This window comes from Alosa sapidissima, chromosome 2, assembly GCF_018492685.1.
Source record: "Alosa sapidissima isolate fAloSap1 chromosome 2, fAloSap1.pri, whole genome shotgun sequence".
Lineage (NCBI taxonomy): Eukaryota > Metazoa > Chordata > Actinopteri > Clupeiformes > Clupeidae > Alosa > Alosa sapidissima.
Genome location: NC_055958.1, coordinates 19,276,386 through 19,292,942, shown reverse-complemented (window position 1 = coordinate 19,292,942; position 16,557 = coordinate 19,276,386). Strand labels below are relative to the sequence as shown.

Sequence of the window (16,557 nt, the reverse complement as noted above, 5' to 3'; positions counted from 1 at the left end):
GAAATGGGAGACTACTGATTTTTGCAGTGTCTGAAGTTCAGCGAGATAAGATATTACAGAAAACCACATTAAATGGTTCTAAAATAACCTCACACATTCCAGGAATAGCAGCAAAGAAAAGAGGAGTCATAACTGGAGTCCCAGTTTCAGTTTCCATTGAAGAGGTCAAGAATAATCTGAAGGGGGGAGAGATGGTCGATGTAAAACGCTTGACTAAAGGTAAAGGAAAAAGCAGAGAGCTTGTCAGTTTTACTTTTTTTTTAAGAATAAAATTCCTGCCAAAGTCCAAATGGGTTTTATGAGCTACCCAGTGCGAGAATTCATTCCCTCTCCAATACGATGTTTTAAATGTCAGCGTTTTGGCCATGTAGTAGCACAATCTAAAGGTAAAATTAGATGTGCAAAATGTGGAGGGGAGCATGAATATGGGGAATGTGGGGAGAACGTTCAGCTAAAATGTTGTAATTGTGGAGGTCAACATAGTGCTGCCTATGGTGGATGTGAGAAACCGAAGGAGGCGAAAGAAATTCAGAAATACAAACTGACTCATCAGGTATCACATGCTAATGCACTAAAGGAGGTTAATAAAGCTAAGAAAGATGTTGATGTTAATGGATTTGTATCTCCAACAGAGCAAAACTCTTGGACTCCAAGACAGAATAATGGGAATCATAATTATCAACAGACAAAGGTAGGCCTGACCAGGTTTAGCCCGGGGGCAGAATGTTGTGAATGCAAAACAAGAATCTCAAGAGACCCTGCTGATAAATAAAAAAGGAATTCATAGCATTCGGCAAAAGGTTATACTAGCATTAGGTATGACTGGGGAAAAGAGAGAGGAGGAGGGTGTATGACCTTTATTAGAGAACAAGTGTCATACAGACATTTGGGTACAGCTGAGGAACATGAATGTATAGTGACTGACATTTTTTAATGGGGATAATGGTAAATACACAATTGTGAATTACTATAATCCATGTAAAACTTTAACAAATGAATTGTTGAACAACATTATAAAAAGATCTCAGAGAAATATGGTGTGGGGATTTTAACGCCCACAATAGTTTATGGGGAAGTAAACATACAGATTTAAATGGTGAGGCTGTAGAGGAAATGATAGAATGCTAGTATGTTTAAATAAAGGTAGTGGAACACGGATAAATATATACAAGAATGAAACGTCATGTATTGACCTTACCTTAGTTGATAGGAATATAGCAAGTATCTGTGAATGGGAGGTTGAACAGAACACAATTGGTAGTGATCATTTTCCTATCTTTTGTACAATTGAAGTTGAACTGAAGACTGAAGAAAGTTACATTCATCATAAATGGCACTTTAGGAAAGCAGACTGGGAGAAGTTTTTTATAAATTGTAATGAAGAAATTAAGAATATTCCAGTGGAAGAGCAATCTATAGATCAGATGAAATAATGATTTAAGTATCTTTATTCTTACTGCAGCTAGTCAGGCCATTCCTATAAGTAGTAATCAGAAGATAAGAATCAATGTTCCATGGTGGAATGATGAATGTAAGAAAGTCATTAAAGATCGAAATAAAGCCTTTAAAAATTTGCGTACAACTTTAAATTCAGATAATCTTATAGAATATCAAAGAAAGAAGACTCTAGCGAGAAAAGTAATTAAAGAGGTAAAAAGGGAATCTTGGAGACAGTTTTGCTCCACAATTTGAAGGGAAACTACCTTAAATAAGATGTGGATGATGGTCAAAAAGATGTCAGGTACAAACAAACCTTCAAGTATTCCTGTACTAATTGATAAGAAGTTTAAAGCTGTATCAGATGAGGAAAAGGCTAATATGTTGGGTAAATACTTTGCAGATATACATAAAGGTGATCACTTGGATGAATGTTTTAAGAAAAGAAAAGAGGATATCTTAAAGGAGAATGAAGATATATTAGAAGTTAAATCTGAAATAGGGACTATACTTGTTGATGACTTTAATATGTCAGAATTGAAAATGGCGGTAGATAATACAGCATACTCCTCACCAGGATGTGATAATTTGTGTTATGCTATGTTCAGGAAACTTCCTGAGGAGGTATTGGAAAAGATTCTTGAATTATTTAATAACATTTGGAATGAAGGAAAATTACCTACAATATGGAAAAAGGCAACAATTCTTCCATTCCTTAAGCCAGAAAAGATTCTAGTAATCCAGGTAATTATAGACCCATAGCTTTAACTTCACATCTAGGAAATCTTATGGAAAAATTGGTTGTGGATCGTTTGAATTATTTCTTAGATTACAAAGGATTGCTTAATAGCTATCAAACAGGATTTAGAAGGAGTAAATCAACTACTGATGCTCTTGTTAAACTTTGTAATGAGGTTGAAAAGTCTCTAGTTATGAAGGAGGTGATGGCTGTTTTTCTGGACATAGAAAAAGCTTATGACACCATGTGGAGAGAAGGCCTGTTAATTAAGTTGGAAAAGATTGGAATAAGTGGGAGGATGTTTAATTTCATTTTAGATTTCTTGTCTAATCGTACTTTGAGGGTCAGAGTAGGCAATGGATTGTTAGAGGAATATATGGTGGAAAGTGAAATTCCCCAAGGGAGCGTTATCAGCCCTATTCTATTTAACATCATGATTAATGATTTATTTGAGAAAGGGGGGGAAAGGGCTGTTGTATGCAGATGATGCTGTTGTATGGAAAAGGGGGCGTAATGTCCCATATATAGTAGACAGATTACAAAAAGAAATGAAAGTATCAGAACAATGGGGCTTAAATTGGGGATTTAAATTCTCTTTATCAAAGTCTAAGGTAATGTTTTTCACCAGAAAGAATGTATACAATTGTATACAATTGAATGTATACATGAACTATTTTAGATTAGTCAGATGAGTTCATTTATTTTCAAAAGGTTGACATTTCTGTGTTATAACTCTATTCTAATATTTTGATATACTGATTTTTGGTTTTCAAGTAAGCCATAATCATTAAGATACTAAACTAAAAACTAATTAAAAATGGCTTGAAATGTTTCCCTTTATATCTAATGAATCTAGAATACAGCAGGGAAAATAAGTATTGAACACGTCAACATTTTTTTCAGTAAGTATACTTCCAATGAGGCTATTTGCATGACATTTTCACCAGACATTAGTATTAACTCAGATAATCCACCCATATAAAAAAATCCAAACATTAAAGTCCATAGGTAGAGTTATGTGTAATAAAGTGGAATGACAGGAAAAAGGTTTTGAACATGTCTGCTGAAATGTCTTAAATACTTTGTGGAAAAGCCTTTATTCGTAATGACAGCTTCAAAGCATTTCCTGTATGACGAAACTAATCAGTCACAGTATTCTAGTGTGAGTTTGGCCCATTCTTTTAAACAGATAGTACTTTAATATTGAAGATTCCAGGGGTCCCTCTTGTGAATCCTGATCTTTAGTTAACTTCAAAAACTGTTCAATTGGATAGAAGTCAGGGCCTTGATTTCCTTTCTCTGAAACCAATTGAGTTTCCTTTGCAAAATGGTTTGGATCATTGTCCTACTGGATGGTCTAGCCATGTCTCATCCTCATCATCCTAGTGGATGTAAAGATTCTCCCGGAACAAAATCACTCCATTCATCATTCCTTCAACTGTATGAAGTCTGCTAGTACCATGAGATGAAAAACAGCCCACACCATGATGCCACCACCTCCAAACCTCACTGTTGGTAGGGTATTTTTAGGGTGATGCACAGTGCATTTTCTCCTCCAAATATGGTGTGTAGTATGACATCCGAAAAGTTTTAAATTTTGCCTAACCAGAATACATTCTCAGTAATTCATAGGGTTGTCCAAATGTTGTGTAGCAAACTTTCAACGAGCTTTGACATGTTTTTCTTCAGCAATAGAATCATGCGGGATGAGCGTGCATAGAGGCCATGGCAGTGGAGTGCATTACCTATGATAGTGCGGCAGATTAGTGAAACAATCGTTCACTTTGTGATACAAGCATCAAACTTGGCACAAATATCCGTTGGGACCCACTTTATCCAAAAAGCACATTAGCCACGCAAAAAATCCAATATGGCCGCCATTTTCCAAGATGGCCACCATTGAAAGCCATTATACTTGGTTTTTGACTTGGATTGGCATTGGATAATCACATTTTGATCTTGCAGCTATCTAAATATAGGTATATCAGATATCTAAATATAGGTATAAGGGTCTGGACTTTCCAATTCCGTTCTGGACTTTCCGTCTAGTGACGCCTCTGCTCTGTAGCTAGTCATATCAGAATGTCTGCATTACAAATTAATTTATTTATTGCATTTGCAGGCACACAATGGAGTACACTCAAGACTAATGTGGTAGCATTTACATCTTCCCAGACATTCAATCTTGACACATTTAGTCAATTGTTGACAGCTCTTGCCAAATGTCACCTTCTTTCCTCCAACTCCAGTTGGCAGGACTCTCCATATTCATTTGATATATACTTGCCTGACCCCAGATACAGGCAGCTTGATAGGTTGCACACTTCACATGCTTAGCAAGAGATGCCCTTGTTGGTGGAATGGCATCATAGGACCTCTGCTTCCGTGCAAACAGGTCAAGTCTTGTTTCATCAACTTCATCAGCAGTGCTGTTCTCAGTGTTGTGCCAGTTCACAGCTTTTCTGAACTAGTTCAAGTTCAGTTCATACATGCTCAAAGTGAACAGTTCACGTTCAAAGTTCACAATTTTAATTCTGAACTAGTTCAAAGTTCAGTTCATTTTACTTTTTTCGTGAGATATTCAAATAAATACTTTTTTCACACTACGAGCTAGAAATCACTATACGTTCTTTGAAGCTGCTCATTGTAGACATTTGCTCATGACACTGCAATTGTGGGTTTCTTACCAGGTGATGAAACTTGCAGCAGTACAGACAAGGTAGACCAGTCTCCGTGCCATCACTTCCACTAGCCTTTTTTTTTTTTTTTAATTGCAGCGCTTTCTCTCACTCTCGTCATTGGTCTGTCTCTCTCTCTCTCGCTCCTCCAGCCCTCCGCGCTCTCGTCGTTGCCTGCTACGCGGCGTTGCTATGCCTACCCCGCTCTGCTGCAATTCATCACGGGTAACGTTTTGCGGAAGCCAGTAGAAGCTATGCTATTCAACTATTCTCAGCCGGACACTACGTTGCCCGCAATGCATTGCGCACACAATGTCAAAACCATTTCTGTCTGGTGATACATGATTTAAGCGGCACCAGCGAGAATACAGGAGGGAGGAACTTTCTCTCGTTGCGTTTCAAAAGAGAAAACAGATGTCACTCAGTTTTCAATGGAAAACAAATTCCAACGTTCATTTACAGTGATGTCTGCCGTTCATGACACATAATGTGAACTAATTCACGTTCTAGTTCTTTATTAAAAAAATGTGTTGCGTTCAGTTCAACGTTCACGAAAAATGAGCGTGTTCAATGAACGCGTTCTTTTGAACTCGTTCACGCACAACACTGGCAGTTCTTGTTGTACATTGCTATGACAAACTTCAAGTGTGCTGAGATCCACATCATCCGTTACTGGTGGGTATTGACTGAGCTTCTCAAAGACATTAGACACTTCAGGGCACACTTCTCAGGATTGCCAGGCAGTCCATTTGCCTCTACCACGAAAGGCTAACACAACATCACAACCAGGGAGGGCATGGACAAAAAGCATGCACTGTAAAAAATAATAAGTAATGGTTACTTGAAAAAAGGGTGGGAACTCGTTGCCTTAAATAAGTTAAGTAAACAAAACTTTTCTCTTCCAAGTTATGTTTACTTGATGTCTACAAGTAATGCTTACTTAGAAGAAGTTATCCTTACTTAAGACTTTAAAGTTCTGGTTACTTACTTCCAACTAGTAAAGTTTACTTCATGCCCTCAAGTAAAGCTTACTTGAAACAAAGTTGTATTTACTACTGTTAAATGAGTTACCGTTACTTTGAGTTGTAAAGGGTACTTTATGTTGGATAGTAAAGTTTACTTGCAGAATATACACAAATAGTTGGCACTATTAGATTAGATAACTTTATTGTCATTTTGCAGAGTACAAGTACAAAGACAACAAAATGCAGTTTGCATCTAACTAGAAGTGCAAAAAAAGCAGAAAAATGCAATGTGATACACAAAGACAGGTGGTGCATAGACAGGATAAGAAATATGCGGTGTAAACAGTAGTATACAGTTGGTTTACAGAAGGTGGTTTAGAGTAATATAAATTAGGTATAAATATGTGCAGTGTATTAGCAGAATAAATATGGATATTCGGTATGAACCATATAGACATATATGTACAGTATACAGCTATGTGCAGTGTGGTAACAGTACTGTAGTGCAGAAACAGTAACATAACAGTAGTAAGAATACGTGTATGTGCAGGATGAATAGTATGAAGAGCAGTAGAAAATGCCATGTAAAAGGGTAATTACAGTATGTACATTTGTAAATAAATAGAACACTATGGGTGGGATAGGGTAGTGCAATTGTCCGCGGGGGGTGGGTGTCCCCCGTCAAGGTTTCCATGGTCATGGTGGACACCTCAACAGGCACAGGCAAGGAGGCATCGGGCGGGGGCTTAGTTGGTTGGTTGTCACCGGGATGCACAGCTAGAGTTCAGTAGGGTGACAGCCGCAGGGAAGAAGTTTCCTCTGAACCTGCTGGTTTGGGTGCAGAGAGACCTGTAACGCCTCCCAGAGGGGAGTGGGGTGAACAGTCTGTGGTTGAGGTGAGAACAGTCTTTGATGATGCTGCGCGCCTTACGCAAGCATCACTTGCCCTGGATGGCCTTGATGAAGGGGAGTGAGGAACCGGTGATGCGTTGGCCAGTTTTCACCACCCTCTGCAGTTTTTTTCGGTCATATTCTGGTGTAACCTCCATGTTTCAATCAGTAGTGTTTGAGCAACTGACCTCTGACTTCACATCCAAATAAGCAAAACTTACATGTCCAGTTCATTGCTCTGCATTTTCAGTTTTCCAACTGCAAAAAGAAAAAGAGGGCAAAATTATTATCAATATGCATCTATTGGCCATGTTTAACTAAAACAGCTGATTAAGTTTATCACATTAAATGTTAATTTAAATTATTTCTCCAGAGACCTAATTAATACTGTTAAGCTAAAAATATTATGATTTGGCAACTTAATTTTCTCTATTGCTTCAGGCCTAGTACATTTATCACAATAGAATTTAAAATGTCAATCATACGTTGGAATTATATGACGCCATTTTGCACCTCAATAACGGCACATTCGTTCAAATTCCACACACTGTAACCTAAGTCCTCTTGCTAAATCACAACGAAAGATTTTAGATAAAAGACCATGGCTTTCTCAGTCAGTAAGGTTATGAGTCCAATTATCCTAATTGTTTTATCAATACAGTAGGAATATCGACGTAAACCATACACAGTTTAATCTTTACACGTTTTGAATCAACTTAGCATGCTAGCAAGCGTTTCTCATGAGAAATGGCTAACGTTAGAACTAAACTTCATTAAGAGAGCTCATGAAGACAACTGCTATTGGCAAATTTATACAGCCTAGAGCTAGTTCTAGACCCCCAGGCGCCACCACTTCCTCATAACTTCGATAACAAAAAATATCAAAGGGCTTGAATACCTAGAATATTTGTTTTCTGCTCTGCATGGTCTGAGGCAGTGTTAACAAAGATCTTTGGTGTTAACTCGCATAGCTGCTATCAGTTAGCTGCAAACTGTTAGCAGCTAGCGCATATATCTGCCACTTAGCAAGTTGAACTTAACATTACCCCAGTTGTTAATGAAACCGAATGTACAGTTTTGCACAAATGCTGTTAGTTCAACCTATACTGTAAACATTTGACACATTAATACATACTGTAAACTTACCGGACAGAGCAAGTCACTGGTGAAGCTGCGTTACACTCCCATCCCAAAAGTCAGCCACACTGTAACACTGCCGACCGTTGGCTGTGGAATCCAGAATGCTCCCTCTGTTAACTGTGCGCGTGTGCACTGCGTGAGTCCAGTTTACTCAGGTCTGAGTTGTGAAGCTTACTCGTGTATCTCAAGTTTTAGACCCCATTGTTGCAAGTTCGGCACATTACTAATGTTACTCTAGTAAGAACACTAGGTCAACCTATAGTAAGTAAAGTATACTTGTGTTACTGCAGTAAGATGTAGTGTTATTTTTTACAGTGTGCCAAGCATGACTTACCATGACCAAATTCAACTGCGCCGGGATTAGTGTGTGCTTCACCTCACTGTGTGTTCACTGTGTGCTTAGTGTGCTTCACTAATTCACGGATTGGGATAAATACAGAGACCAAATTTCCCTCACGGGATCAAAAGAGTATATATACTATAGGCCTATACCTTTTTATAGCCCACCAGTAACCCAGCTTCTATCAGTTTGCACGGATCATTTCTCTAACTACTTATATTCCAGTCGGTTCCTTGCCTTTGTGCTTTTTCTTAGCGTGTTCAATACTTTTTCCCTGTGTCATTCTACTTGTTTACTCTACTTTTAGGCATTAATGTTTGGGTTTTTATATATGTGTGGATTACCTAAGTTAATACTAATGTCCATTGAAAATTCCATGTGAATAGCCTCACTGGAAGTATACTTACTGAAAAAATTGTTCACGTGATCAATACTTATTTTCCCCGCTGTATATGAAAGATTTATTTTTGGAAATATAAATACATAGAGATAGATAGATACTTTATTCATCCCGAGGGAAATTTTAGGCATCCAGTAGCTTAGACAACCAACACAACAAACACACATATATCTCACATACATAAACATCACTCATAGAAATGTAGAGTTAACCAATTGTAAAGTGATTACAAAGGTCTGATATGGACTGACCAAGTGATGCAATGACCATTATAAGATGGAGTGTGTGCAATGGTGGTAGAGCAAAAGTGAACAGTGCAATAGCTTGCTTATTATTAAATATTAACTATGACTATGAAAATACAAAAATGTAAGCATAATACAATTGCTTGACAAACAAGAAAGGAAAAACATATATACTTTAAGAAGAATATATAGCAGGAAATAAGTTATAAGATGTAGATGTTATGACCACATACAGATTGTGTAGGATTGTGCCTATAAGACAGTCAGGAGTACAGCAGACAAAGTGATAATGTAGGGGCTGAGAGAGACAGGCTCATGCTGAAAAGTCCATTTCACCCCTAAGGTTGCCCTTTTGTGTGGTATTGAAGAGTTGGATGGCCCTGGGTACAAAGGACCTCCTCAACCTGTCTGTTGAGTAACAGTGATAAAAGTCTGCCACTGAACATGCTCCTCTGTTTAATATATGTGCTGTGTAGTGGGTGGCGGTCATTGTCCATGATCACCAGCATCATGGTCCGTTTCTCTGCAGTTGTTGTAAGTGACTCTAGCTCAATGCCAACAACAGAGCCAACTTTTCTTACCAGCATGTTCAGACGCTCAGCATCTCTCTTCTTAATGCAGGTGGTGAAGAGTGTAGAGCCTGAGGCTACATGATAAGAACTCAGTGGTGGAGCAGGTAGGCTATGTGTGACATGCCATGCTGACGATGATGATTATGATGACTTATTAACTGCGATAATGCACTGGATAATGATAACATAGTAAGGCCGTGCTGTGATTATAATAACAAAAAGGGCAACTTACATTTTCTAACTGAATGATTTGCAAACCTGGACAGCAAAGTGTCAAATCGACGTTAATTGTTGGTCAGATTGATCAGTTTCCGTCAGACGCCCAAAATTCAACATTGATGGCATGAGTGGTGGTTGCTCTTTTAAGCGTCGAAAGGGTTCTATCTTGGAATGGTTATCAAGGTAAAGATGGGCTAAAACTCTGTAGACTGACGGAAATGTAGGCTACAAAACGTCAAGTCATATTCATGCACAAGCCAACTGCTATATAACCTATACGATAGGCTGGAAGACATTAAAGATAATTAATTAATAGGATAGCTATACTGTTCCAAAATGTACCAGCAATAGGTAGTATAGCCTACAGGAATAAAATATTTCCAGCAACAGCCTTGTTTATTTTGTGTTGTTTCAGTTGTCCTACAGGGATAACTGGCATAAATTACATTAATGTCCATGACAATCTAGGTAATTTAGCTCTTTACACATAGGCTTCAGTATTTTTTTGGTGCTGCTGTCAATTGAGCATTGTATAGTTTAAATGTAGCCTATATAATAATTTGAAATTATACTTTGAATTCAAGCAGAAACCCTTCTTTCATAATTGCTTATATAGCCTACTTGAATATGGAGATCATGTGCCCCATGGCTACCAGTCAGAGTGATGGGCAATGAGGCCTACATCACGTTCAGTGCTTCATGACTATGACAGTTGAAAATATATGTATATTTAGGGGTAATACAAAGATTTTGTATTTAATTAGGTGTGCCCGACCGATTTGAGGGCCGCTTGGGCCAAATATGCCAGGGCTGACTTTTGGTCCCAGTCCACCCCTGCAGGGCAGTGTCATCTGCATATATATAGGTGTGTGTGGGAGTGAGAGCCAACATTCGTTTGTGCAGAGTGTATGCAGTATGGGAGACAAAACACAGCCCAGTGGGGCCCCAATGTTTATTGTGGGTTTAATTACAAGGGGGGCAAATTGGGATTTTGTTCTTGCAGTTGGGATCGCGCACATATTTTATATTCAGCAGCACAAAAGTCAGAATACGTGTTAAATCTCTGATAGCCCTGCAGTGGATTATCTACTAGGCTACAACACTATGTTTTATATTATAGTATTTTTTTTTAAATTAGGCTATTGATTGAATTTACATAGTTGTTTATTATTGCTTGATTATTTATTAAATTGTTTAGGGTCTAGGCCTACTCTTAAATTTAACTATTGTTGTTATTTGTATGTCGCTTTGGATAAAAGCGTCTGCTAAATACCATAACCATAACATCACCTTCCAGCATATGATGATTTCAACAATAACACAACTATTCCTGCACCATGCGGCACTTGGCAATATGCTCTTTACTAAACAATATGCCTCAAGTAACTGCTCAAGGAACTGTTCAATTTTATCCTGTGGCCTTTACATGTTTTTGATGTTTCCCAGAAAATATTCTAAATTGTTCAAAATGAGTTATGGCTCACTAGATTTAGGCGGCCATGTTGCAACGCTTTTTGGGCACTTTTTGGGCATCTATTTCGCAGAAATGCACGTGTGCAAGGCTTCACGACACCAACCTTGCTCCAGCAGCGAGATCACAACACACGATTGGCACGATGTCTTCACACACCACATGATTGGTAGGCTACAATGTATTCACATGTCGACTTTTTGCCGCGGAAGGGGTGGGATATGTGTAGACAACTGCCATATTGGCGTTACAAACTTAACCCCATGCATTTCTATGAAGGATATTTTGAGTCCTGTGTCATTAGAAAGTCTCTGGTTCAGTCAGCCAGGTCACTAATGGCCATCTTACACCAAACACCTTTGACAAGATTTGGGAAAGATTCTTGAAAGATTGTAGTCTTTTAAACTATGCCCCCCATTCAAGCTTTCCTCAAAAGACTCCAATCTTTCAAGAATCTTTCCCAAATCTTGTCAAAGTTGTTTGGTGTAAGGAGGCCATAAGTCAGCTAGAGAAGTTGAGGCAGCAAAGCTGCCCAGTGTAGAATTTGACCACTAGGTGGCACTTTCAACATAAATCCACTAGTGTGTGTGGGCCAGCTGGCTAGTTCACTATTTAACCCTTTAATTTTTCAGGTGTTCTTTATGCTGGGCTATTATACTTTCAGTGGACCTACTAATGTCTGAAATGCAATGGCGGGCCTCTAAAAAACACCCACAAGAGACATTTTTGGTATATCAAAACCGTATATTACCTTAACGTTTTTCTTATTTAAAGTCTTACAACCTCACCTCAGCGCTTTCTTTGCTGTATATTCTGTCAGGCACTTTCTCAAGCGTACTAATAGTTATGACGTAGCCTTAAGGGCCAGAGGGGCCATGTTTCCAGCTATGCAACCAATCAGAATCAGAGCTGTCCTTGTATGCAATCGAGTAATCAAATGTAAACCGTGAGAATGTATAACGTTATCACATTAAATGTCACTATTGCAGTGACATGTAATCGAGTTCTTCGTGCAATGGTCTGAAGTTAAATTTAGTTAATTACTAATCAATACATTTCAAGTTTGTATGAAGGAGCGGTATCCTACTCGGCATTTGACAACATTGCGTTCATTCTCATATTAGCTAGCGAACTGTCAGCTTGCGTTGACATAGGAAGATTTTGAGTGTTTCTTGGTTTTACAGAATTGGATTCAATGACCACAGGCAATTATCATTGTGAATAAGAACCAAGCAGTTTGACAGCTTTGCTAACTAAACACGGCGCTAGCTATCAAGCTTGCTAGCTGCCCCACACAGCTTACCACTTGATAGTTAGCGTGTGCAGCACTTTTGAAGAATAAGTACACGTTTTACCTCCGTGAGGATAGTCACGTAAACAACAGTCATTATGAGGATTTTAAGAGCTTTGATGAAAAATGCCGCAACCGGAAAACAAATAGATTATTTCTCCAGATTTTCTCCATCGCCACTGTCAATGAAACAATTTCTGGATTTTGGTGAGTGACGTTAACTTCTCATAACCAAGGTCTTTTGTTAAATATCATGTTGTAGTGGTGTTGATGTCTGCATTTCAATTCTCAGGATCGGAAAATGCATGCGAGAAGACATCATTCGTCTTCCTAAGACAAGAGCTGCCGGTGAGACTGGCAAACATAATGAAAGAAATCAATCTGTTACCAGATAATCTTCTTAGGACCCCCTCTGTACGTCTGGTACAAAGCTGGTAAGTTCCTTCTACTCAGCTGGGAATGGTCCCTATGGGATCAGTAAAAACGGACATGCAACTGTTCTTTTCAGTCAAATTCTGCCTTGATTCTCTTATTTTTCATTTTCATTTTTGACCAAATTTGAGGGTTCCAATGTTACTGTGAGACCGGTTCTCCTATTGGCCTGTGTATCGTTTACTTTTACTGAAATATTTGGCTGCTCCACTTCTCTTTGTCAGCTAACGGGTTGTTGTCCCTGTGGCACCCCAGGTATATGCAAAGTTTTCAAGACATTCTGGAGTTCAAGGACAAAAATGCAGATGATGAAAAAGTCACATATGCGTAAGTAATCTGTATTTCCATAGAGCTGTCACATTTGCGTTCTGTCCCATCCGGAGACCTGCTTTTGACACGGTTTTCCTTTGTCAGGTTCACAGATGCTGTTATAAAGATTCGTAACAGGCACAATGATGTCGTGCCTACCATGGCCCAAGGTGTTGTGGAGTACAAAGAGGCCTATGGCACAGACCCCATCACCAGCCAGAACATGCAGTACTTTCTGGACCGCTTCTATATGAGCCGCATATCCATCAGGATGCTTCTTAACCAACATAGTGCGTTATACTTTTGTTATTGTCATGCTTTGAGCAAACGTGATCAATGTTCTTAGTGTGTATTGTAAGTACATACAGGTAGACATAAAGATTTGTTTACCTTTGCTATTTGGTTTGTTGCCACGTAGGCCTAGATGTTTTCTACCCTCACACTACTCGTGCAGCACACAAAGCACATTTGAACCACTCTTTGGGGGTTTCATGGGAGACATTTGGAGCATTTTGTAGGTGTTGAATGACATATTCTTGTCTGATTGCGGTGTAGCTTTGTTGTTTGGTGGTAAAGTGAGAGTAAACCCAGCCCATCCCAAACAGATTGGCAGCATTGATCCTCACTGTGAGGTCACTGATGTTGTCAGAGGTAGGGGTCCTTTTTATGCCTGTCTCACTTGTCTGTGTCCGACTGACTGTGGATGTTGGACTTGTGTAGCTGTAGCTGTGCCAGTGTATCAGTGGGATATGATGTCTTTGATTGACTTGTTCACGTAAAGCTTTTTTGCGATATTTCAGATGCATATGAAAATGCGAGAAACCTTTGTGATCGATATTACATGAACTCTCCTGGCTTGATTTTAGAAGAATTCAGTGGTAACCCACAGAACACTTACACAGACATTCTTGATATTTATTCATTTACCCATCTGTATACAAATTTAAAGTAAACACAAGTTGAAGTAGTTTTTTTCCTCCCAGTTAAAGGAAGTGGAAATCCTGTAACAATGGTATATGTACCATCACATCTCTACCATATGCTGTTTGAACTATTTAAGGTAATTGTTTCTGTTTATTTATCAATCATCGTGTCACAATGCACTTCATCACTCTAGAGTACATTCTTTGCTGAGTGTTGTAATGTGTGTAATGTATGTGAGGATCTGAGTAAGTGTGTTTTTTTCAGAATGCCATGCGTGCAACCATGGAACTGTATGGGGATGCTCTCGAGTACCCCCCGGTCCAGGCCCAGGTGGCCTTGGGCCATGAGGATCTCACTATAAAGGTACCGTCCCATCCCATCAGCTCAGTGACATAAGGACTTGAGGTGTCCTGACGGCATGTCTTAAACGGACGTGATGCGAGCGAACATTAGCAATAGAACCCATTAAAATACATTGTTTTCAATTGGAGTGTCCTGACTGCAAGCGACGTGAGCAGCGTGTTGCAATGCGACGTTTTGAGAGAACTTTTGTCGGACGCCCCGTGTCTATTTTCTTTCTGTTGCTCGCGTTGCTCTGCTATTTTAAATGCGAAATATGACACAATAGAAGGGCATATTTAACTGATTCAGTGTAGACAGGTAACACCTACAAGATAGTCACTCACTCGGATCCGGTTAGGACGGTGTGTTGCAGTATGCAGTAATACGTTCCCCTTTATAGGATGTGTTGTGTTTTGCTTTGTGGTTGGCCTTGGCAGGTCAGTGATCGTGGTGGAGGAGTTCCCTTAAGGAAGATTGACCGGTTATTCACCTACACGTACTCTACGGCCCCTGTGCCGCCTATGGACTCGGCACGAGCCACACCTTTGGTAAGAGACCATCAGCCTCATCAGCACGCAAGTCATACAGTTCTAATGAACATGATGCAAAGGTGGAATCAACTTCTGAATATGAAATGAGGGGGGAAGATTGACACCATCACTATGGATAAAAGTTTCTAAGAAATGACTTGGGAGTATGTCATTGTCATTCAACTAGCACTTGTTGTTACTATCTGTAGATTCTAGTGTCTCTGACAGTGTCAGTGGTTCGTTAGTACCATCAGACTTTATTATGCATGCCTGCTGCTGGGATGGTGTCCAACTGATTGGTTTTTAAAAAAGTACTTTAACTCATACAGGCTGGCTTTGGATATGGGTTGCCCATTTCACGATTATATGCAAGATATTTCCAAGGCGATTTGAAGTTGTACTCGCTGGAGGGTTTCGGTACAGATGCTGTTATATACATCAGGGTGAGTTATCCAACTAAAGACCTTTACCAAGACTCAGGTCAACGACTTGGACCTTTAAATGCTAAATGCTCTTTTCTGCAGGCCTTGTCCACAGAGTCCATAGAGAGGCTTCCTGTTTACAACAAGTCGGCCTGGAAGCACTACAAAACCATTCACGAGGCAGACGACTGGTGTGTCCCCAGCAAGGAGCCCAAGGACATGACTACCTTCCGCAGTTTCTAGATTGAGACCGCACTCGCTGACTGGGTGGGCTCATCTAGATTATTTCCAAGTTTTGACGAGTTGTTTTTCCATTGCTTGCTGAGGAGAGGAAGATATGAGGGTGTGATCGCCGCCGATGAAAGGTCAAACATCAGCTCATATTCAGTGGATGTAATAAAAATAGCCAGTCATAACAGACAGGAGCCTAGTGCCATACTTTCTTTGGAAAACTGCATGTTGCTTAGCCCCTGTATATTTTTTGTCTTTCTACAAATGAGTGAGTTACAATGTTGTTGCACTACAGAGATCTGAGGAAAATCGACTCTTTTTTTCAGTGAAAAATGGAGATGAATTACAGGATCTGATACCTTGATATACAATACGATAACGTGAAGCATAGGACAATATCCACAATTCTTGGGGTATTCAGTCTAGGACCTCATGTTTTTTTAGGTTATAGGGCAGCTAAAATATTCTAAGACCCAAATCTATTTCCTATGTACTCATAGGAAACATGATATTAGTTTGTTACGTTTGAATGCAAATGATGTGCACAAGTTGCTATAGTTTAAAATGAACTTATCAGACAACTGCCCACATTAACAGCTCCTGTGTGTAACAAGTAAATATAATTGTCTACAATAGACAGACTGAACAGAATCACCCAACAGCACATTCCATGAGGAGCTTCTAAATGTGTTTATGGTTCATTTAATTATTTGTTTCTTTTTTGTTGTTTGTGTTTGGAGTTGTTTGTGAGTGTAAGCGACTGAAAGTGCTTTGACCAATTCCATATGGAAGATTTTTTTGTGGTTTAGACCATCAGTTGCAATTTCATATGTGAATTGAGAATATTTTCAACTCTGCCAGCTAAATAAAGTCAGTGTGTAAATATAAAGTGGTCACATCTCATTTTTAGTATACTGACTCCATTTAAGTCTGCTGAACAAGAGCGAATGAACGCTACACAAGACAAAGCACAAACTGC

General features: G+C 39.2%; 1 protein-coding gene across 1 annotated transcript; it reads left to right on the top strand.

Moving 5' to 3' along the window:
* The first annotated feature begins 11,977 nt into the window (after positions 1–11,977).
* On the top strand, positions 11,978–16,467 carry pdk1 (pyruvate dehydrogenase kinase, isozyme 1). The gene is made up of 11 exons (XM_042084216.1): positions 11,978–12,595; positions 12,681–12,822; positions 13,076–13,147; positions 13,235–13,419; positions 13,685–13,780; positions 13,930–14,007; positions 14,113–14,189; positions 14,318–14,416; positions 14,833–14,943; positions 15,255–15,368; positions 15,450–16,467. Exons 1-11 carry the CDS (start codon positions 12,487–12,489, stop codon positions 15,588–15,590), a joined length of 1,224 nt encoding a protein of 407 aa, XP_041940150.1. The 5' UTR covers positions 11,978–12,486; the 3' UTR covers positions 15,591–16,467.
* The last annotated feature ends 90 nt before the right edge of the window (positions 16,468–16,557 follow it).

Excerpts from the sequence above, each read along its gene's own strand:
- pdk1 (XM_042084216.1), top strand. The coding sequence starts at position 12,487 with ATGAGGATTTTAAGAGCTTTGATGAAAAATGCCGCAACCGGAAAACAA. Across the intron at positions 12,596-12,680 it reads GAAACAATTTCTGGATTTTG|GATCGGAAAATGCATGCGAG; the intron begins GTGAGTGACGTT and ends TTCAATTCTCAG. Across the intron at positions 14,008-14,112 it reads GATTTTAGAAGAATTCAGTG|TTAAAGGAAGTGGAAATCCT; the intron begins GTAACCCACAGA and ends TTTTCCTCCCAG.